The 23,685-nt window shown below is 40.2% G+C and overlaps 1 protein-coding gene across 3 annotated transcripts; it reads left to right on the forward strand.

Moving 5' to 3' along the window:
* Positions 1-469: 469 nt before the first annotated feature.
* mphosph8 (M-phase phosphoprotein 8) lies at positions 470-23,685 on the forward strand. 3 transcript variants are annotated; one of them, XM_047600789.1, is made up of 14 exons: positions 477-719; positions 3,647-3,811; positions 5,634-6,668; positions 6,758-6,848; positions 7,358-7,606; positions 7,692-7,814; positions 8,019-8,107; positions 17,373-17,513; positions 18,788-18,874; positions 19,723-19,877; positions 19,962-20,113; positions 21,090-21,214; positions 21,396-21,479; positions 22,539-23,685. In XM_047600789.1, the coding sequence occupies exons 1-14, from the start codon at positions 618-620 to the stop codon at positions 22,578-22,580; spliced, it is 2,640 nt and encodes an 879-aa protein (XP_047456745.1). In that variant the 5' UTR covers positions 477-617; the 3' UTR covers positions 22,581-23,685. The 3 variants fall into 3 exon arrangements, with proteins under 3 accessions (XP_047456743.1, XP_047456745.1, XP_047456744.1); XM_047600787.1 differs by lacking the exons at positions 17,373-17,513; positions 18,788-18,874; positions 19,723-19,877; ... (2 more) ...; positions 21,396-21,479; positions 22,539-23,685 and adding exons at positions 10,145-12,509; positions 12,698-16,351 and having other exon boundaries at positions 470-719; XM_047600788.1 differs by lacking the exons at positions 477-719; positions 3,647-3,811; positions 5,634-6,668; ... (9 more) ...; positions 21,396-21,479; positions 22,539-23,685 and adding exons at positions 8,134-9,376; positions 10,145-12,509; positions 12,698-16,351.

A 23,685-nucleotide genomic window follows, 5' to 3' on the forward strand; every position in this document is an offset into this window, starting at 1 on the left:
GTTGCTATTGTACATTGTTATACTACACATACCCCTCTGCCACTACTACACAAGATTTCACATTATCAGATTTAAATTTTAAACGTTAAGATTGTGTTTATTTTAAATTTAACTCTATTTGTTTTAACATAAATGTGGACAGAGATGTTTTTTTGTAAGTATGTGTTGATCACCTTTTTACTCTCCATCTTTCCAGAGCTTTCAAAAATCCACTGATGCCTTTACGGGAATCTCGTAATTTCGGCGACAAAATTCCAAATTACGAAACTATACACAAAGAATTGCCAAAACACGTGATAAACTAGTTATATTTTTAAGAACTACTTTATAGAGCGTGTACGCTAAACCTCCATTTAAAAAAAGAGGATAAACTTAGCGTTATGTGGTGTTTGTTTTTCATTTCACTTTGGCAAACTGAAATCGCGTTTCAGATGTCGTATTTTTTGAACGCACCGGGCGCTAGCTCGGCGTACGCTCGGTAGTCTGCAGAGCTAGTGCAGTCAGTCGGTCGGTCTCTACCTCCAGGTACGCGCTATCGATGCCTTTGCGGCCTTTGCAAGCCCTGTACCCCAAATAGAGACATTTCTTTAGTCCACCGGGCACCGACCCCCGCAGTCATGGCGGCCGAAGCCGGCAAGGTAGAGCCAGCGGACAGCGAGCAAGACGAAGGAGAAGATGTGTACGAAGTGGAGAGGATCATAGACATGAGGGTGGAAGAGGTAAAGTAGTAGCTTAGCAAACATGGCTGGCATTTCTTTTTTTTTTTTTTACTCCACTCTCCACGACGCATCGCATGGCCCACCCAGAGGAACGACCACGCACTTCTTTATAAACAAAACATCTCCCGTAGAGTGCATTTCGGTTTCGTTTAGATGCGTTGGGAGTCCTTTTAAGTGGCTTTGCCGTATGCTAGCCGGGGCTTTTTTTTCAGCACAACTTCTCCCTCCATGATGTCCGCTCGCCTCTCCCCTGCTGAGGCCAAGGACGGACGCCCTGCAAGCCTGCAAAAATGTTTTGCATTGTGCATCCTTCAGATAATAATTATCTAGTCTGGTTGTGCGTAAAGCAGACCTGCTGTGATTCCCCTAACTGTAAACATTAGCGTGCTAACAGATGTTAGCAATTGTAATGTGTAATGTAATGAGCTTCTTCTTTGCTACGATGGTTAAAATGTAAACTTTGCAAAGTGATCGTCAATAAGAGACAAACACTGGGTCTTACTTATTTAATTATGCGCTAAACAGAACAAAAAAAAAAAAGATTATTATCCACCTTTTTATTAAGGTGACCATATTTCATTTCTGAAATCTGGGGACATTTGCAGCTCGGAGATAAAATAAATAAATTAAAGAATGGAATAAATGTTATAAAGATGAAATGAAGAAACAAGGAAGCTTGCGGTTTCGTTTATTTTGACTTATCTATTCGCATTTAAACATATTTAAACTGATGTCTGTAAATGTCAATAGCAGCGCCAACAGCTACCGTAATAGAAGTAGTGTGCGCGCAACTTTACTTACTACTAGCGCTTCCTATCGGGCTACCGTAATAGTTGTAGTCTGCGCGCAACATTTTGTTTTTCTCATTCATAAAACGTTTTAGTCCCCAAAACGGGAACTGTCCCCAGAAATCGAGGACGTCTGGTCACCCTACCTTTCATGTCGAATAATATATTGGCAAATTATTAATAACAGAAACTTCTGTGGAAGGATAATTGAGTTATTTACCACTTATTTTAAACATTTACAGTGGTAATACCACCCAACTGCACTCACCCTTACTCCCTTGCCAGTTCATTGGGTGCACTAGTGTAAACATCTTTATATAAACTGTTTTCCATTGTGTCTTCATGAAGTTTATGGTGTGAGTACTGTGTGAGCGTGGATGGTGCAGGGTGGTGTTTATTTGTTTTTCTTTGGATGCTGGAGCTTGTTACAAAGGTTGACTGTTCTTGTTTACCTCAGTTTAGATACTCGGCCTTTTCCCAGGTTTCGTAATAATTCATTGGTTTTAAAGAATAAGGAAAAACTCTTAACTGAATAACTAAACGCTAGTGGACGGATTGATATCACATTATGGCTTTTGCGTTAAATCACATTGTAAGGAAAATATTGGGAAAACAACTTAGTAGAAAACAAAGAAACTCTTACCCAAGCTGTGTTGATCCTTATTCTTTCTTTATGCGAAAGCACAACTGTTTTAGAAACCCAAAATGATGCATTATAAAAAATATTGTGTTTATATGCATCGTTTGAAAACCTCTTGAATATCTTCTTTATTGTAACTAATCAAATTAATTGCATGTTAACTAATTATGACACTAACTGCAGTTAAATATTTTAATCTATTAGGAATCTTTATTTGTCCCACAATGGGGAAATTGCATCGGCAGCCCTACTTTAAGTAGATGTCAACAAATACAGTCCTTTACACCCTGCATCATTTGTCTAGAATAAAAATCTGTAAGTGGCATCACCTACAAAAAAAAACTTCAATGCAACAAACCTAAAGTTTTCACAAATAATAAATAACAGTGGATTTTAAAAGGGACTCATGGATACACAGGAGCCTGCTACAGTGGTCACAGGGTCAAGGAGATAACTCAGCTAATAATCCCTCCAGTGAGTTATTATCACCACCCTTTGCTTTACGCTTGCTTTACGCTTGCTTTACGACTGGCCTTACATGGTCAAGTGTCTCTAGTCTGGACTGAAAAATGTACTGGAAAATGTAAACAGTGTGCAAGTAAAGCCGGATTTATAGCCTCCCTGAACTGCTTGTTGGATTAATAAAACATCCGTCCTCTGCACCTTTCAGATGAAGGATGCTGCAGCTTTTTTGCAACTTTTTTTTTTTTTATTTTTTACGGGTGCAACTCGATGCAACACTGTACCCATCTCCCTGGAGACACTGACTGGAAATGTGTGCCCTTATCTCAGTTTTTAAAAAAGTTTTCTCTGCCCTTCAGTTCCCGTCTCTGTAATGGGCAGATTTTTCTCTGCCTCCTCTAACTTTAAACACAATAAACTGGCTCATTGGGACCCATTAAAAAGTTTGTATGTTGGTGCAGTGTTGCAGAAGGAAAAGACCAATCAGACCAATGCTTCACATGCTGCTTAATCTGTGTAAGAAGTTAGAGACAATTTATTTCTGCAAAGTCTCATTTGTTTGTATCCTCCTCTCATCATTAATTAAGTAAATAAGTTGACTCTGGGTGATCTAAGCTCACGTCTAACAAGTGTCCGTGTTTGACATGATGTCCTTGGTGATGCTTTTAAATAATTTTAGAAAAGCCACACTCAGTATCTGTCACTCAAGGCCTCGTGTGGACACGTTAAATGTTTCTAAATGTATCTTGTGTTGCTTTCCTTCATTTTGGAAACACAAAATGACTCTTTTGGCCGTCCTGCAGTCAACTTGGTTTGGATTTATTGGTGCTCCCTGAATAGATGTTGGAGCTTTTTATGAGCTTTTGCCGTTTTGCCGTTCACATGTTTCCAGGGGTGCAGCTGTGAGTGTTTCTTGTGTTACTTCTAGATTCTGCTGGTAAAAATCGCCACGGGTTGTTTTTGGGCAGCAAACATCCACAGTGTCGGGTCCATGTGGAGTTAACGCCTGAGCTTCTATGTCGTCTCTGTGTTCTCAGGGTGAAGTGCTCTACAGAGTTCGCTGGAAGAATTACTGCTCTGACGATGATACGTGGGAACCAGAGGCTCATTTAGAGGACTGTCGCGAGGTCCTGCTGGCTTTTAAGAGATCTCAGGCCGAAGCGAAGGCCAAGAAGGAGGCGGAAGCCGCCAAGAAGCCCGTGGTAAGTCAGATTTAGAGATTACTGCTAAAAACTTAAATACGGTCGACTCTTAAAGGGGACATGAAACAAACACCAACATAGTAAACAATAACATAATATAAACATAAACAAAACAAATCTTCTTTAAAACTGCATTTATGATACGTTTTGTATCGTACTCTCCGCCATCTTTTTTTACGTCATTTTTACGTCATCAGATTGGTTAGTTGCTTTGGCCGCTGTTGAAGAAGACGCAGTTTAGTTAGAAAATCTGAGGCAGAAAAGGTGATTTTCTTTAAACTAAGCGAGGAGACGATAGGAAACACTTCATGGTTTCTGGTCAGATCATTAAAAGTTTAAAACCAGAGCTCATAAAAACAAAAATAAAAAAAAAAAGCCTCAAAACAGAAATTGAAGTGTCAAAAAAGAGGCTTCCTGTGATTCAGGTTTTACCGTCTACGTCTGTTTCATGCGGCACATTCACAAAAAGCTGCCTATGGACTCGTGTTAATAAATTAGCATATCTGCTATATACACTCAAGCAAAGCATCTGGTTTGTCCACTGGGACAGTGTCAATGTATTCGTGTTATCAAATAAAATAAACATAAACACGGGATGAACAGACTAAATGTGTTTTACTCAAATTTATCAAGTTTTCAATCAAACTTTATTTATAGACTTTTCATACATGAGATGCAGCCCAAAGTGCTTTACATAAAACTTTATCCCACTCTCACCACTTTGATATTCAGTCAACACTATAGAGATAAAAGTAGCTGTATAAGTTATAATTATAATTTGGTAATTACCTAAAGGATAAAAATTAATAAAATTCAAGTTAAAATTATTTAAAAGCCAAACTAAAAAGATCGAATTCTAAAATAAATTAATAAATAATAATAAATTAATAACCAGACTAAAAAGATAAAAACAATAAATAAATAAATTCTGTTGTAGTGGCTCTGCTACTTTCCGCCTCACTCCACTGCATGTCAGAGACCATTTAAATTATAATGGATTTCACCTGTCTTAAGTGAATAGTTCGGGACATCTCCACTTAGCGCTTTAACATCTGTCCAAACTTTGACTTATAGCACATCCTTCATAATTCTTAAGGAACAGGAGGCAGAAAAAAGCAGCAAATCAAGCAAAAGTTTAAAAAAAGTAAATTACAGAGATGCTGATTCACACAGGATTAGTTTTATCAGAGAACCTCTGTTATGAGGTAGGTAACTTGCTGTGTTTTACCTGTTTTACCTGTTTTACCTGGAGGTCTCCATGTAAAACTAGTCCCATGTGAATAGGACTTAAAGCTTTACTTAGAAATGTAAACTCCCAATTCCAGATTCTGGTAAATAATAGAAATGAACAGGTTTCTCCTCCCAGTCTTTAACTTATTAAACTCGTGTGAACATCCAGGAGCAACACAAAACATGCCTCATGTAATTTGTTTTGTAATCCGCTCCTCTGTCCCTGTCATTTTCAATGTATATCTAGTAACTCAGCGCGACCACAAGGTGAACCAACCGATCTGATGACGTCACGTCCAGAGACACAACAGCAATGGAGGCACCTTGTGTTTTAACCGTGAAACTTAAATGGAACGATTTTGAAAATCTTTTTAAAACTTACATGATCTTTTTAGTATGAGAGACTTTCTTTAAACTTCATGTCCCCTTTAATCGCTGCAGCTTGTTAGTGCGACTATATTAACTGTCCGGATGTAGTTGGTAACGTGAGGAGGGAAATCTGTTGGATGAAATCTGACCATTTGATCATCAGCCTGATGTCACACAGGCGTGAAAATACTGACTTATAACTTCCTTGTCTCGACCCTTTTAGCCGAAAGTTTTGCCTACAAAGAGCGACGTGTTTGATGCGGACTCGGAGAGCGACAGCGACAAAGACCGTCCGACCGAGGCGCCGCTCAAGAAGAAGAAAAAAAAGAAGGTCCGGGAAGAAGAACCGCCTCCGAAGGAGAAAAAGAAGAAGAAGAAAGAAAAGCGCAAGGAGGAGTTCAGGCCCGTACCGGCCCCAGAAACCGACGACGAAGAGGAGGACGAGAGAGTCCCGACGCCGCCCTCTCCTCCCAAGGAGAAAAAGACTGAAATAAAAAAGCGTGTGGTCGACTCCGAGGAGGAGGACGAGGAGAGCGTTCCCTCCAAAAAACACAAGAAGGAAAAGGGAAAAGAGGTGGGAAAGCACAAAAAGGAAAAGGGAGAGGAATGGAGGAAAAAGAAGACGAAGAAGGACCGGAAGTTTGATTCCTCCGAAGACGAAGCTGCTGTTCCACTGGACGACGACATGAGCGAAGTCCAGTCGGAGCCTCAAATGGACGATTCCGCGTCAACTGACGCTGTTACGAAGTCGACTGAAAAGACGGGTTTGGAGGACAAGTCCAAGCAAAAGAAGGGCAAGTGGGAAGTAAAGCTGCAGGGCATTAAGGACCTTATTCATGACAAAAAGAGCAAAAAGACGGATGTTACTCAGAAAGAAAGCAGCAGCCAGAAGGCGAAGAGCCATACGTCCAAAAGCAAAGAGGACGCTGCACCACAGTCAGACTCCAGCGACAGCTCCACACTACATAAGAAATCAAAGAGCAAAGGGCAGGAGAGCACAACAGCAACGCCCAAAGTCGTCCCACCTTCCTCCACGTCCTCATCGTCGTCCTCATCCTCTGTCACGGCTGCTACCACTCCCAAGGTTAAGGAGGAGGAGTCCCCTAAAGAGGACATATTGGGACAGAAGGACGCATCCGGCTCGACCAACTTGTTTGAAAAGTTCCTGTTGAACTGCGAGGCCAAGGATCGAGCCCCTCGCAGGCCGGCGGCTCATCAGCCCGTCCCCGAGAAGAGCAGCGGCGGCAAACCTGCAAAGGTACCACATTTAATTCAAGCACTTCATTTGCTGAATGAAACTTGCAAATTAATTAACGGTGTTGTTTTCCCGTCCCGTCCCGTCGTCAGCCTCCAGGGAAGCCTGAGAAAAAGTCGGCCAAAGAGTCTCCAGCTCAGAAACTGGAATCAGAGAAGTCAGAGAGAAGCAAGACATCGGATGGTAAGAATAAAACCACGGCAAAGCGTAATAAAGCGGCATGAAATGTTCAAGTCTGTGCAGGGAAATAAAAGCAAATGATTTGTGTAAATCACACAGCTCAGATCACGGTGTCATGTTGTTATGAAACACAAAACACTAGAAATAATTCATTCATAAAAGGCTAAAATTGGGGACATTTGTCAGGGACAGCTATAGCCGGGGGGACAGGTCGTCCAAAACAGCACTGTCCCCTAAAAAAAAAAAAAAAACAACAACCGACACAGCATCTTTTTTTGGCGCAAATCTTCTCGTTCTGCCGCCTTATTTTTCGGACTTTTTCCATCTTCACCAGCTTTACAGTGACACAGTCGCACCACATGAGTTTAGAAGTTTAGAAGTCTGAAACGGTGTCTCATGTGCCGGTATATTAAAAATGCATCCATCCCAAACTAGAGTGTGATGTCTTGTCTGGTTCCTCTCCTCCTCTACCTCCTCCTCCTCCTCCTCCTCCTCCTCCTCCTCCTCTTCAGCCTCCAGACCCGGCCAGAGTTACGGCTTCAGCCTGGACAGCGAGGAGAGAGACGAAGACTCTACGGGAAAGCAGAAGCCCGGAGACGACACCAAGGAGCGGAGGGAGAAGCAGGAGGAGGCGCAGCGTCCTGCCTGGGAGAAGAGAACCCCGACTGACGACAAGAAGAGGAGGAGGGAGGACAGCGAGCCCAGACTCTTCATGGCGTGCGACGACTCCCAGGACCCACCGGAGAGCACTGACAAATCTGGTACGTTTTTAAGTCGTGGAGTAAATGAGAACGTTAACAGTCAGTCGGACGGCTAATGATCCTCTCTGCTTCGTGTGTTGTGCAGACAAAGGTCAAGCCACTTTAAGTCTGGGTATGGACCTGAACCTGGACTGGATGACTCTGGACGACTTTCAGAAACATCTGAATGGAGAGGACGAGATCTTGTCAGGGCCACCTCTATCACCAAGTGAGTGTTTGATTTTGCATCTTCATTTTGACTTATTGCACTAACTATTGTTGTTCAGAAACCCTGTTTATTTATGCTACAATCACCCACCTGTTTGCATAGGCTCTGTCAACCCTCAGTATATCATATTGTCATAAAATGTGCTTGAGCGTATAGTTGTATACGTTCGCTGTGCTTCATGTAGCTTTACTTTGTTCCTGGCAGGTGAGTTACGAGATGCTGTGAAAAGTGGTGATTACATGGCTGTGAAGCTGGCACTTAATTCCAAAGAGGACTACAATCTGGACCAGGAGGTATGTTTCCTGTTTCCTTCAAAGTGTTTGTAAAACCCTTCACTCGTACATCTTATTTTTAATGCCCTGAAAACCTTTTTTTTACCTTATTTTCTTTTGTTGTATGTTTTAATTTTAATTTAAATACATCTAAAGGCATCCTGAGCCCCTCAAATTCAAGCACATCTTAAAGTCTTGCATCTTGCACCTTGGTCGGCCCCTAGTGTGTATGTGTGGGAGTGATTGCGGTCCAGTATGAAAAATATCGGCGTTTTGTTTATGGCCAGTGTCCATCGTGCTAATAAGGAACGAATACTCTACCACCCAGGATCTCTGTGTTAGAAATGCGTGACACGACGTCTGAGTAATTGAATAAATTTGACAAATTTGGCAGCTACAGCAAGTGGAAAATGTTTAACTTGTTGCTCCATGTGGACGCATATTGTGCTTGTTCCAACACAACCTTTACACTTCTTACAAATATGTAATAATATAGGTGGTATTTGTTACTGTAAACTAAACATTTTCAATGTCAGCAGCAGTCGGTTGTTTGTGAATCCAGCTCATACAATTTTGAATATCTAAAAACATATTTTATATTCTATTCTTTAATGCGTATAAGTAGAAACGCAAAAAACAACAGCCAACAAATTTCCCTCTATACAGCTACATGACGTAGCAGAGATGATCCCATCCCACCAAAGCCCTTAATAATTAACACATAAATCACTAATAGATGAGGAGAACATTGTATTTTCAAGGAATCAGTGTCTTCGTGATCTACAGACACAGACTTTTACCATCTACCAGTATTTCAACATCTCAGGATGTTTTCACAACTTCACGACGTCTTTGCTTCTGCAGCAAACTCAGGTAAGATCATGATTTCTAACACTTTTTTTTTTTAATGAACACTAAAATGTGATATTAAGTAAAGTTGAAAGAAACAATGACATTTCTTTCTGGTCTTTAATGTTATATTAAAATATTCTGTATCACTGCCTCACTCTGTTTTAAGAGGATATTAAATACACTTTAATTACTAGCAGTTTTAAGTCATATTATCATTACACTTCTCAGATAGGGCTGATCATTGAGCTTTTCTTGTATCAGAATTGTATGTATATTGGTAACTTGGACCTAATTCATTTATTCCTTTCATCTTGACATATTAATTGTTATGTGTACACATTAGAGACTGTCGTATCGTCTTTTAATTTAGTGAACAAGCCAATGGGAGAAGACGCTGAACAATTGAAGTACCCGGACAAGATGAACCATTTAAAGCAGGTACATATATTGTATATGCTTTAAGAACACGTATCCCCCTCCTCGCCATCGTAGCACAGCATATTCAGCCTGCGTCATTCACCAGTAACCATTGTTAGTTCAGGGTTATTTTCTTTTGTCAAACATTGAAAAGCAAAGATCACATCTAGACTCTGTTAGATGTTGGACACAATGAAGGCATGTGTTACATTACCAGTTCATTTTGTTGGAACACAAGTGTGCTATGTCCATTTTTTTATGACATCAAAAGTATGCTTATTGATTTTCATTGCAAGCTGTGAATGTAGGTCTAGTGTCAGTACATATCCTGTTCTCTCCATGTAGCATTTCATCCAACACCCCATGAATACATATACCCGGTTAGACATTTACAATGTCAACACACTGCTTGATCCAATAAAGCCATTAACTGTTCTTGAATGGGTCACATGTGGTTTTTGTACTGGAGATTTCTAAGGGTGTCAGGGTTTTTTTTTTGATACCGATGTTGGGATAAAAGGTGATGTGTGGCCATCACATTGACTTTGGTTTGAATGGGCCTGGATCTTGGTGGGACATTGCCAAGGTGCTGATGTGTTTAAACTGCAAAGTGTCAAGGAAGGGAATACCAAAACAAAATATCACCCCCAGTTAAGAACCAAAATTCAAAACAAATTGTAGATTTTGTTTTTTTTTCTACCCCCCCACATTTATTTCTGTTAAGTTAATTCAAATTATTTATGGGGTCTGATTTGGCAATGAGTCTTACTTATACTTGTTCTTTTACAGGCGTGTACTATGGGTGAGAAGAGGTCATATGAAGGAGAGAGGAACTTGATTGAAGAGAGAAGTTCGAGTGGTGCTCTTAGGTTGACTTCTAACATTGACAGTGCAAGAAATGAAGAGGCCACTCCAAAACAAAAGGAGAATGTCCCACAAGATTGTGACGATCCAAAAAATAGCGATAAAATGCCGAGCTCCCCTGCCAGTACTCAAACTGAGCAAGTCGCAGTGAGGAAAGGGGAAAAAATCCAAGAAGGAAGGAATGACACATCCGAATCCAAAAATACAGGTTTTGATTTCTCTGACGAGCGGGAAGATAATGGACAGGAAGACGAGAAAGAAGAAGACAAGATGTCAGATGAAACGAACTATGATTCATCAAGTAAAATGAGTTTGAACACTTATTATTCAGATCAAACCTGTGATGCAGTGATGACAAAAGGCGATGACGAAGGGAAACCGAAGGGCAAAGCTAAGAAACGCAGATTCCCCAAGGAAGCAAACAAGTCAAGCGATGAGGAAGAGGATGTGGTGGACAGAAACTCAGATGGTACAGGTCAAGTTCCACCTGAGCACTGCACTGACGACATGGTCAAAACACGATCACGTCAGCGCAGAAAAGTTATGGAGAACAGACAACCAACTCGCTCAAGTCTCAGGACCTGTAAGAAAGTGCTTCCAACACCACCTAGTAAAACAGATGAAGAAAAGAAAGAGCCATGCAAAAAGCACTTCTGTTTATATTGCAAAATGGCTTTCACTCAACTTGGGAAGCATTTGGAAAGGAAACATGCGGAGGAAACCGATGTTGCCCATGCAATACACTTTCCTAAAGGTTCCAAAGTCAGACAGAGTTTGCTCGACCAAATACGTAATAAAGGAGATTATGAACATAATTGCCAAGTTCTCAAAAGTGGTGAGGGGGAAATTGTGACCAAGAAACAGGTTAAGAAACCTGCCATATCTGTTCGTGATTTCTTGCCTTGTCAGCACTGTTTTGCATTTTATCGCAAAGCTGATTTGTGGAGACATGAGCGATCATGTAAGGCCAGAAAGGGAGATCAGAAATCCTCTGAAAAACCCAAAAGGAACAGATGTGACAGTCCTGCCTCCCGGCTGCTTCCAATGTCAGAGTCTTTAACTGGAGGCTGCAAGGAAATCATACACATAATGCATCAGGATGACATCTCTAAGCATATCAGAAATGACCCACTTATTTGTAAATATGGCAATGCATTGTCGGCCAAGTATGACCATGACAAGTCTCAGTTTGCTTATATTGCACAGAAGATGAGGGAGTTGGGTAGATTTGTGCTTGCCGTAAATGAGCTTGACAAGAACATAAAGTACTTGCATGAAATATGTCTACCGTCTAGATTTGAATTAGCTGTCGAAGGGGTCAAAAAGGTTAGTGGGTTTGACCCCAGTTCCAGTAAGTTTAAAACGATTTCCCTTGTCTCGAAGATTGGCTACTCTTTGAAACGAGCTGCAGAGATAGCATTTGGAGAAAGTCGCATGACAGAGGACAGTGAAACGGAAAGTGAAGTGAAAAAGTTCATACAGCTTCTTGATACAAAATGGAGCGAGTGTTTTTCTCGCAAAACACTTGCATTATCTCTAAAGCAAGAAGTCAAGAAAGTGGAGGTGGACAAATCAACTGTGACGGAAGATTTGATAAAACTGCACACGTTCATCGCAAAAGAAGAAGATGAAGCCATGAAAGAGCTGAAAGAAAGTCCTACTTTGTCCACATGGAAAAAGCTCAGCGAAGCCACATTAGCAGATGTGTGTCTGTTCAATAGAGGAAGAGTAGGAAATATTGGTCGACTGCTCTTGCAAACGTACACTAACAAAAAGAGCAGGGGAACCTTTCTACCCTCTGCAGACCAAGTAAGGAAAAGCACAAAACTGGAGTTGGACCTTGGTTCCAGTTTCACCAGGTTAGAACTAGAAGGTCAGTATGGAAGGAATATGCTGGTTCTACTAACGGAAAGGATGGTTTTGTCTGTCGACTTGCTTGTTGAACACAGAGAACAAGCAGGTGTGGCAAAAACGAATCCATACCTTTTTGCAAGGACCGAAGGGCCGTCCTTCATCAGGGGATTGGATTGTTTCCGAAGGGCTGCCATGGAATGTGGAGTTAAAAACCCGGAAGCGCTTCTGTCCTCGTCGTTACGAGAGCAAATTGCCAGCTGCTGGCAACTAATGAGCCTCAGTGAACATGAAATGGATCAAGTGGCCAAGTTGCTTGGTATGAGCAGCCAAGATTGTTGCAAGCTTTCAAAAGATGCATCCCAACTGGAGGAAGTGAGCAAACAACTACTAAAGATGGATCGAACACTACCAAATCCGTCAAGCACTGTCAAAGATGGTGAGTTACCCTTTTGATACTTTGTTCACTAATTGGTTGTCAGATTTTAAAGGTGTGATAGAAAATTTAATGGAAAAGAGTAGTTGATTAATCTATCTCCAAATATAAAATTAATTAATTATGAATTCCATTTTGTTCTTTACCATAATCCGTTGATAACCTCACTAGTCGACATTTCTATCTTTTAGGACCTGTACAGAAGTCTGCTCTAAAGAGAAGACCTTGGAGCGAAAAGGAGCAGACTGCAGTGAAGCGTTACTTGAGTGACTTCATTACAAAGATGAAGGTTCCAGGCAAAAAGGAGTGCAATGCTTGCATAGCTGCTGAACCAGATCTCGGAGGGAGATCTTGGACAGATGTCAAAAACTATGTACACAACACACTACAGACAGTGCGTAGAAGAAACAGCCAACACAAATCAGAGGGCGACATAAGTGTTTCAAGTCCAAAGAGTCCAAAAGCTGTAGAACAAACCACAAAGACACATTTGGAAGACACCAGGGTTATGTGTAACATGACAACAGTGCATCCAGATCATCTGACAGAAACTTCAAACTGTTTAATGACAATGTCGCCGCCACCACCAACACATTTGAGAGACTCCTCACCATTCGCCCAAGAAATGGCTTCCAGTTTTGCGTCTTTGTGTTCCACTAGTGCAAACATGGTCCATTCAAACCAGCCACTGATATCTACATTCACTCCACTGAATGCGACTGATACTCAAGTGGTCCCTACGTTTACTCCCCACAACACTACAAACGCACTTATGCATCCTCCATACTCCTCTGAAAACAACAGAATTCTTCCAATGTCTCCGTCATATACGCAAAACGCCACAAGTATGCCACCCCCTTCTATTTATGCACCACACGACACTACGGTTTCACCAATGATTCCTTCTTTTACCCCCCTCACACCAAGTACCTCAATGGTTCCTACTTTCACGCAGTTAAATACTGCACCAACTGCACATATGGTCCCCTCATTCTCAACACTAAACGACAGAAGTAGACCTATCATTTCTTCGTTTGCTGCTCTGAACCATTCAAGTGCACCCGTTTACCCCACAAGCGCCCCTACAACTGCACAGGTTGTCCCAACGATCCATGGACCCAGTGTTCCTGACAGAGCACCAATGGGACAGGAAAGTGCACATATGTCTTCTGCGGGAACTCACGCCGCTCCTCCTGTCAAGCCTCAAAAGAGGAACAAGAGGCTTTGGAGTGAGGAGGAACAGGCAGCGGTGAGGCGTCAGCTCGGAGACTTCTGTAAGCTTGTGAAAGTGCCGGGCAAAAAGGATTGCGACGCTTGTCTAGCTGCCGAACCCGCCCTGAACAGCAGAACGTGGAGGGAAGTCAAATATTTTGTACATAACTCAATTCAGTCACTGAAAAGAAGAGGTCACGTCGTCGCCTCCAAACCGAGTAGTGGAGGACAAGAACCAGAGACACACAATTCAAACACTGAGTGGGATGGTCCTGTTTATCTGTCCCTGTAAATATTTGAATGGACATGCAAGATGTTAAATGTGCTTGAGGGCTGTGGCTGTGACCTCAAATTGTATGGGGCTTAATACTTGTCGTGAAGTCGTGTACCGTCGGTGAACCTTGGTCTCAGACACCCAGAGAAACAGCCCTGCATTTCTTCACGTTACAGATCAAGATCAATCCTGGCCAATCTATTGGCTGCATGAATATACACTAAATTGGTGGAATTTTAATTATGTACCGTAGCTTTTCTTCAGAACATATATATATATATATAAATGTAACACTAGTTTGTGACACAGTCACAGGTTTGTGGTCCAGTTAAGATGGATCGACTTTTTGCCAACCATAATTGGCCATTATTTGTGGCAAGTAAACACAGTATTACACACTCATGCTACACAATGTCCAACATAATAGCTGTGAAAATCATGAAGCCGGTGGCAGAATTGTTTGGGACTCCCTATCCACTACAAAACAGGGCATTCCCCACCCTTTTCTGTGCACAGATAGCGTCAGTGACCGTGCACTTTTAGAGAGATTTTTACACGTCTTCATTTCAAAACATACTTCAGAACAGCTATGTTTCTGCCTGTACTGTTTCCAGTAGCATTTTTATGTATTTTGATGACTGAAAAAAACAAAGATACCAGCATATCTTTGCAGCGAATCCCTCCAACATGATAGATGCGAGTTGTGTTGCTTTGCATCATCCCTAAATGCCTGGCCCAGGTGTGCTATATTCTTGCGTTAGCCAGTACGTAGCCTATGTTGTAGATAGCCTGCCGCAGTGACGCCATATCTTCCTCGCTGATGCTAGAGAATTAGGAGCTTTGCGTATACCTCACGGAAATATAAAAACATATTTTTCTTTGAGGAACTTGAACTTGTCCGTTACTTTCTTTACTTGATTTATTTTTCTTTTGTATTAAGCTGCCCAAAGGGTTGGTTGTATTTTTGTATCACTATGTAGTATAGTGACTTTGTAGAAACATTTCAGTAGTATTGTATTTGATGTACTCGAATTTGGGTTAAATACACTGCGTCGATTTCATCGGTATTACTTCATTTTTAAGCTTTTATTTAATGTATATGTATACTCCATAGCTTCTCACTGGAGTACGTATATACGTATCGTGACATGAACATCGAGTTACCAAAATCAGACTGCCTTATTATCTTTTATCTTTTCTTTTTTTTTTTAAAGTGCTTTATTTCTTAACCGAATTGATTCTAACATACGATGTAAAAGGTATGGTAGCTAAATTGACATAATTTCTAGTGTTGTGACCTTAAGCTAAAAATTCAGTTTATTGATTACTGAAATCATTTTGTAATAAAAGGAAAGCACTTAAGGGTCATATCAGAATCGGCGTTATTGGCCAATCATGTGTGCCCATACAACACCAGTAACTTTTTCTCTCTTATACAAAAAAGACAGAATTTAAATAAGCGTAAAAAATAAGCGTAATAAACCTTCACCATCTGTACAACATAAGAGCAGATGTAAACAACGAACCGGGTGTTTGTAGAGTGAGTACGTACAATTAATTGTTGAGTTGTTGTTCATGTGAATGGTCTCACATTCAGTTTGTCAGAACAATAGCCCGGGGGTTTTATTACACTGGATTATCCTGGAGCCACATGGAGGGTCGATGATCTGTTGTGTGGTCGAGCAAGTTTTATAGCAGTTTTTTAGTCTCTTTAAAATCAAGAGGAGACGACATTCCTGAAATCTCATTGTACTGGATCGCGTACAGTGGTGGAATCAAATTCAGTTGTTGTTACGATGTCTAGAGGGCACTGTAGAGGCTTTCATGTTATCCCCAGTAGCAGCTGTAGTGAACCTGTGTGAGTAACCAGTGTTCACCCTTTTCATACCAAAGCCATTTTTGTCGTACGTTCATAAGCCCTTGATTTAAGAGTGTTCCAGGTCCGATGACTCATTTCTACCAATGGCAAACAGGCCTTTCCTGTGGTGTTGTTTACGTATTAAAGGGATATATCAGTGTTGCAGCATTTACAGTAGTTACACATAGAGTTGTATTAGGAAAATGAATCTCAAGAAGGTCAAATGTATGATTGTTGAGACACTACCATTGCAGTTTGGTGTTGCAAATCTTTTTTTTTTTCTTCCCCCTCTTGCGTAGTAGGTCCACTTTTACCTCCACCATTGTTGTTGTATAAGCACATGTTGCGTGTTATTCTACATCCCATTATGTTGCCTTCAGTTAGTGCTTCCTGTAGAGTATTGTAAGGAACTTATAACTTCTGCTTGCACAATAAAATGCTTCTTGGCTTAAAACTTGAAGATTTTATGTTATGATAAAGATATGTACTTGTTTTTACCAATGTTGAATCTTTTGCCTTTTTTTTTTTTATCTGATTCCTAAGACTAAAGGTTGGTTTGTACTTTAAACATTTGCAGTTGGAACTGAGCAGCTCATGTTGGAGATGAAGCTAATAAATATTCAACTGCAGTTACTTTTACTGTCTTTAGTGCTAGTCTGGTCAACGAGAAACGTGGATGAGGAAATGCATTTTGGGCCAATCTCACAGTCCGAATCGCTGCAAAAATAATGTTACATTTCCGAGGTGCTGCCAAAACAAAGTATGTCCGATAGATTTTAGATTCCTATTGTGTTGAGTTTTTCATTTTTTTACAATACATAACAACACGTTAACGAGAAAGCACACAAAAAACAACAAAAACAGACAACTGCAAAAATCATAAGATTATCCCCATGTAAACACAACATACAGTCGACATGTGCATACATACATAAAGATAGAGTAGAGGTATTTAATAATGGGACCCCATATACACTCAGAATCATCAGATGTTTTATTTGCGTTGTTGTCTCTCAATATGTATCCCTGAAACCATTTCCCTCAGCCAACTAGCGAAGTTGGGAGCGCCATTAGCCTTTTAGCCACCAAAGCGCTAAGTCCGATGGTAACCTGCTTAGGGCGTGGAAGTGTGTTGATTTTAAAACAAACGTTTACAGTCATGCTCACAGTTCTGTCAAGCCGTACTCAACACCAAGAAGTTCACAGTGACAGTGCTAACATGTTGCAATAAATGACAATAAGCTTAAAGTGCAGTCTCAGTAATGTGGCTAAAACTAGACAAATCAGAACTTGATGATATAGCTACAAGAAAGAATTAAAGTCCTTCTTGAGAGTCCGACCAGTAACAGCTGTGACGTTCTAATTAAAGGTGATTCCAAAGATCCGGCATTCGTCTGCCACCACAAATATTTCTACAATAACTGGGATCTTGCAGCAAAAGGATGTGATGATACAACACCAACATATACATTGAGAAGCTCCTCAGAGTCTCAGCCTTGTTTCTCTGTCCATTTGTCTGCAGGACGTCAGCGGCATGTCCCTGAGCATGCTGGCAGCAGCAGGAGGACAGGACGACATCCTCAGGTTGCTCATAAAGAAGGGGGTGAAGGTTAACGGGCGACAGAAGAACGGGACCACGGCCCTGATGCACGCTGCTGAAAAGGTACCGATCAAACTGGTTCTGTATGCTGAATATTGTTTCAAATTCCAAGTAAAAATATTCATTATTACACAGAATGAGATGTTACAACCTCTTTTGCCAAGATCTGAGGCAAAACACATTTAGAAACCCAGTCCAACTGAAAAACCGAACAGCAGGCTAGCAGTTAGCTACCAGCTACAACCAGCTAACTAGCCTAGCCACAGCAGTGGGCAGTATGCAGCACATCATTGGGGTTGTCTTGGCACCTCCCTTCAACGATGTTTCATTAAGTTAGGTCCACGTAATCCTGTCCCCTAACCATTAAAACAGTCCAAAACTAATCCAAAACCTTTGCATGTATCTTCCTAGTATCTTCCAAATATGCCACTACACAATATATTGTACACTCATACCTGCTTGATTGATTGATTATTTCGAATATATTCAAAATAAAAATAAGAAATAAAACAAAAAAACATTTATTAAACATTATTTAACTTAAATGCATGTTTTGCTAAAGGAAAACGTTTTCTATGTCGTACTTTAGTGACTAAACAAAAGAAACTGCAATGTGTCATTAAAGATGAGGTATCTTCTACATTTAGTACATTTTATATAGTTTTCTAATCTATGGAAACAAGATGCAAACGATTAATGTCAATCTCAGATAAATTGAGATTAGCTTCATATCTGCAGACTTTCTGATTCAAGAAAAACAGGATAATTACAAGGTGTTTTGTTCCTAAGAGCTTTTATTTGGAATAGAACAAAATACATATATTTAACTACAACTTTTATTTTATGATGTGTTCTAGACAATAAGCTTATTTTAAACTATGGAAGCCCCAAGCAGTCAAGCTTTCACATATTATTTCCTCTGTTTTCTCGTGATATTTATCTCATTATCTTGATAAAACAAAGCTCGTTTTCCTGAGATAACGAGATAAATGACTCAAGATCTCTTCTGTTAGCAACATTTATTTGGAATAATAAGTTTATTTTAGGGTTAAGTATTTACAGTAATTAAAATGTGTGTAGGTTGGACTTGCTGTGAGAACCTACATGTTCTCTTCTGGTGTCATTTTCGGGTACAAGAAGAACTTAAATTGTCATTGCACACAAGCTACAATGAGCTGTTGGTAGTTACCCTTTGTTTAAAGGTAATAATATAATAAAAATGTAATATATATAAATATAAATCTCTTTCGTCTGCATTATAAATATATTACACACTATATTGAATCAAGTGGGTTAACGTGTCGATCTTTGTTTGTTGTTGTTTTTTGATTTCTCAGAACTTCTTGACAACTGTTGCCATCTTGCTGGAGGCGGGTTCCTACGTCAACGCTCAGACGCAGGGAGGGGAGACGGCTCTGATGAGGGTAACGCTGCGTTTCACACACAAACCTCAGCTTTGTCTCTGTCCACAACAGACAACGTGTTAAACTTAGTGAGGAACACTTACATGCAGAAATTGTCAAATAGTGAGCCTGGAAACTGGGTTTTGAAACTGTGACATCAACAAACCGTCAATAGAAATAATTAATAAACTGTTAATCATTTAGTTCTGACACCAATTAATGTCAGAATTGTGCCTTTTTTGTGATTGATTGTGATATATGTGAGTTATCCTGCGTCAACACATCATCTGAAAATTATTTAAATGTTTTTATTTTTATTAGATTTATGGACAATATGCACATCCATTAATCAGAGTCAGAGACATGAACAGATGTGTGCATCAGATTTAGCAAAAAGCTAATTTCCATCTGTCGTCCGAAAATAAAAATACAAAACAAACACAGACCCACAGAGATGCTAAAAACACACAAACTCTACACACAAAATACAACCTAAAACCTGCTCCTAATTTAATGTGTGAAGTGAAAAATCTAATTTCAAAATCAGAAAGTGCAGGATATATTTTAGATATTAGCATCGGTCATTTCTGTTAACAAGGCCGTTGTTCTTTATGGGAGTTAATAGAGTTGTGGCCGCTCCATTGACCACTCATAAAAAAAGAAAAACATGACAGCAGCAGCGTACTTAATCAGTCCTGACAAGTTCGATTGTTTAAAATCCATCTTTGTGCTTCTCCAGAGAAGGCTACGTAATTTGTGCAGGTTGTCAAATTAGCGCCGACCTCGTTCCGCTCTTTTTACGGCCCTCGTGTGAGAAGCCTGACTGGGAAATGACGCGTGACTAAATGTTTGTCATCCTTTCCGTTCAGGCGTGCAAAAGGGGCAACGCTGACGTGGTGCGCCTCCTGCTGGAGTACGGCGCCGACTGCAACATCCTGTCCAAGCACAAGAACACGGCCATGCACTTCGCCAAGCTCAGCAACAACCTGGTGGTGTGCGACCTCATCAAGGACCACACCAGCATGTGAGCGCTTAACCCATGTCTTCCAGTCCACACAGATGGATTTACAGATCCAGATCCGGTTTAACTTCCCTGTCCGTCCCTCAGGTTGTCCAGTGTGGCCGAGGACACCATCCGAGCGTACTTTGAGTCCCGCCTGGTGCTGCTGGATCCTGTCTTCCCTCTCGCCTGCCACAGGCTTTGTGAGGGGCCGGACTTTTCCCTGGAGTTTGCCTTCAAGGCGCAGCCACAACCAGAGGGTAAAACTCACATTTTTAAGTTTTAAGGGCATCATCCGCTCTGTTGAAACCTGGTCACGTTGTGTCTGACGCTCCGGCTCCGTGGAGGTTCTGCAATCTTTGGACTGATTAGACGTTCTACAAATTCAAATTTCTTTAAATACATATTAACAGGAATCCAAAATATTTTAGTAAAGGGATACAAGTCAGATAATACTTATAAATCTAGTTTAATATAGAACACATATAGTAGGTAGGAGACTTAATCTCCTCGTCAGTTTCGTTCCTTACCCTGAAAAACGTTGAAGATCCCTGGTTTAAATCATACAAATCTTCTGCCTCTTACTGTGTGATCACTCAGTGGCTCAAAGAATGTGGTTAAATCGGACATGTACCACCTCCAAATGTAGTTAGAGCAGTCAGATAAATTCCTTCTTGTGCAATAACTCATATTTATGCTGATATTGTGCAATAACTCATTTTCAACTTTCCTGTTAATACTTGTGCATGTGCATTCGTTTCCTGTGCTTTACCTCATATTCAATGCTATTATCACACATACGTGTACATATGTTTTTATATTGTTTTACATATTTTCTCTGTTTCTTATTCTAATTGCCTGCTTATTCGTACATATTCTTGTTGCCTACGTTGCTCTTTCTTTGGTACATGTTGAGTAGGAGCAGCTGTAATGAAAAATAATTTACTGGGTTCAGTAAAGTAATTCTTTCCATGCAGCGTTCAGGTTCTAATGCAGGCAAATAATGAATTAGCACATATAAAATTAAATGTTGATTTCATCTTTGCTAATAAAAAATGGACACTCACACAGAGACAGCTGAATGGAAACGAGAGTCAGGACTGAAGCTTCCCTCATGTCTCATTTTTCACGTGGAATCCAAATAAACTGTCTCTAACTTTTTTCTTTTTTTTTTTTTTTTATCCTTCCCCCTCTTTTCATCTCCCGTGCTGCCGCTGTCTTTCTCCACTGATTCAGGTTCGGGGATCCTCCTCTTCGTCTTCCACGCCAACTTCCTGAGTGAGATCACGGCCCGGCTGTGCGGACCCTGCAGCGTTCACGCCGTGGTTCTCAATGACAAGTTCCAGCTGCCCATTTTCCTGGTTCGTTTAAACTGTTCAGTCACATGACACACGGTTAAAAACTACATTTACAGAACAAATTAAAATCCAGTTTGGTAGATTTGATAAGAACTCCTCATAGTAGCCACACGTCATTGTTGTGTTTTAGTTTATTAAATCGTGTTTCTAAGCTCATGTTTCCTAACTTCATTTTTTTTTTCAGGACAGTCACTTCATCTACTCCTTCAGCCCAATTCCAGGAATCAACAAACTCTTCATCCGGTTAGCAGATGCTCCCACAGCCAAGGTGACACACACATATTAACGCACAAACAAAAGGTTAAAATAGGAAACAAGCAACAAGCTTTAATTCGTGAGAGTTTCGTCATACGTGACCAAGCTGTGACTGATGGATGCTTTTAACGCTAATGTAATTAATAATGTAGTAATAACTATTACGCTAATGTAAAAGGCCCATTGTAAGATGGGCCATTTGTTTTGTACTTTGTAATCAAATTTAAGATCTCGTAGAAAAAAAACTAAATTTTTCCTTGAAATTAAAAAAGATAATATGACTAAAGATCTCTAGGAAACAAAAGTGTTTTAAGATAATGAGATAAATAACTGAAATCTATAGAAGACAAAGATAGTGTTTTAAAGATTTTGAAATAAATACTTGATTCCTGAGATAACGAGATAAATAACTGGAGATCTCTAGAAAACAAAGATAATGAGATAAATAACTTGAGGTATCAAGAAAACAAAGCTTGTTTTCTAGAGATAATGAGATAAACCATGAGATAAATAACTTAAGATCTCTAGAAATCAGAGGACTTATTTTATCAGAAATGAGGATAAATAATTGTAAATCTAAGTAACAAGGTTCCCATTAAACAACAACTTTAAAAAAGCTGTTTTCCTGAATCGGCTAAATCGATCTTGAGAAACAAGATAGATTGGATGAAAAGTCCCATTACTCAGAGTCAACTTTTTAAAATAACATATTCGTATATTCTCTAAAATATCTGTTTTCCTCGTCCATTTTTAGCCATTGAAATGTGCTAACCAGCCTTTACAGGCTGTTGTTTTTGGGATGTTTTGCCTCCAGCTAAGCCCCGCCCCTCAAAAAAACATCACACAATTTACAGAGTTAAAATGTGCTAAAATTGGAATATAATTGCTAAGATTTTAAAATGTGGACATGAGGCAGCTTGTGCACGATAGGCAGTGCAAAAAAAAAGAAACAACCACTGTCTTTGTATGGGAAAAAATCATTTATTGTTTATGTTTGCAGAGGAGGTTAAAACTGTAAATATAAATGTGCTTACAGTATTTTTTTTTTCTTTATTTACTCGTCTTTGTTCAGGTGAAGCTCCTCATATGTGCATACAGAGTCCAGCTTCAGTGACGCCTCCTCCTACCGATAAACACACCACTACAGCCTCCGTATCTTCTGAGACGGGAAGAATTAGCCGGATCTCTGAGAAGTTAAAAGCCTAAAGCTGAGAGAAATCCGTCCTTCGCTGGCGATGTCGTTTTCTGGATGGAAGGAGGAAACTAAAGCCCCTCCTGTTGTCGTGCCTTTATCCAACTTTATCCGAGTGTGTCCACCTGGTGTTTGTGTTGATTGTCTCTATGTGTTTTTTGTGTAGTGGGGGTTCATCTGGAGATTATCCATCACGCCTTTTTTTTTTCCTGTTTTGAACATTTCACTTGGACCAAGGCAACACTTTCCCACTCATGTTGCTTTTGGTGAAACTCTATAATGGATTTCTTTGAGTGTATTAACTCGTATGTGTCAGTGCTTCCCAAAAACCTGCTGAACTATTTTCCCGAAGATGTAAAAACAAATGAGAATTAGCTCATGATAAATCTAATACTCTACCATTTGCCTCGTTTACCACTTGTTAATACATCGGTGTGAAGTTATATTTAAAGTGAGATGTTTTAATGAATGAGGAAAAAGTTCCTTTTGCCTTCCGTGCACAGATTTGCTGTTTATATTTTCTGGTTTGTACATATTCGCATACTAAATATAAAGTTTATACATATATTCGGTCTTTAAACGTCATGAGAATGTGTTTTGTTGCTCCTGTGGCGCCGTGTGAGTGGGTTAAGTTATTTAGTTTGTACAGTGTGTTACTTTTTAAGGGCTAACTCGGCTGCCCCTGCTACAGTTGAAGACATTTTTACATCTTTGTAGTCGGCGTCTGATCGCTGCTGCATTTTGTTTTATTTTTTTGTTTTTTTTTTTACACAGACGTGCTCCTCTGACAATCTTTTTAATCAGCATTTTAGATCTTGGAGGAGACGCTCTACAGAAACGTTTTATCTGCCCCCGACTCAGGCCAGCAACACGTCTACAACCTGCAGAGCGAAAGGTTGAGGTGGAGCTGAGTGATGGGGCGTCTCCTTCCTGCCTTAATGTTCACAGCAGTTCCTTCTCCTTTATGTCAAAGTGAAGCGAGTGGAAATAAAGGGAGGATATTCCGCAATTAAATCTGTAAATCTGA

Source organism: Mugil cephalus, chromosome 12 (genome assembly GCF_022458985.1).
Source record: "Mugil cephalus isolate CIBA_MC_2020 chromosome 12, CIBA_Mcephalus_1.1, whole genome shotgun sequence".
NCBI classification, from domain to species: domain Eukaryota; kingdom Metazoa; phylum Chordata; class Actinopteri; order Mugiliformes; family Mugilidae; genus Mugil; species Mugil cephalus.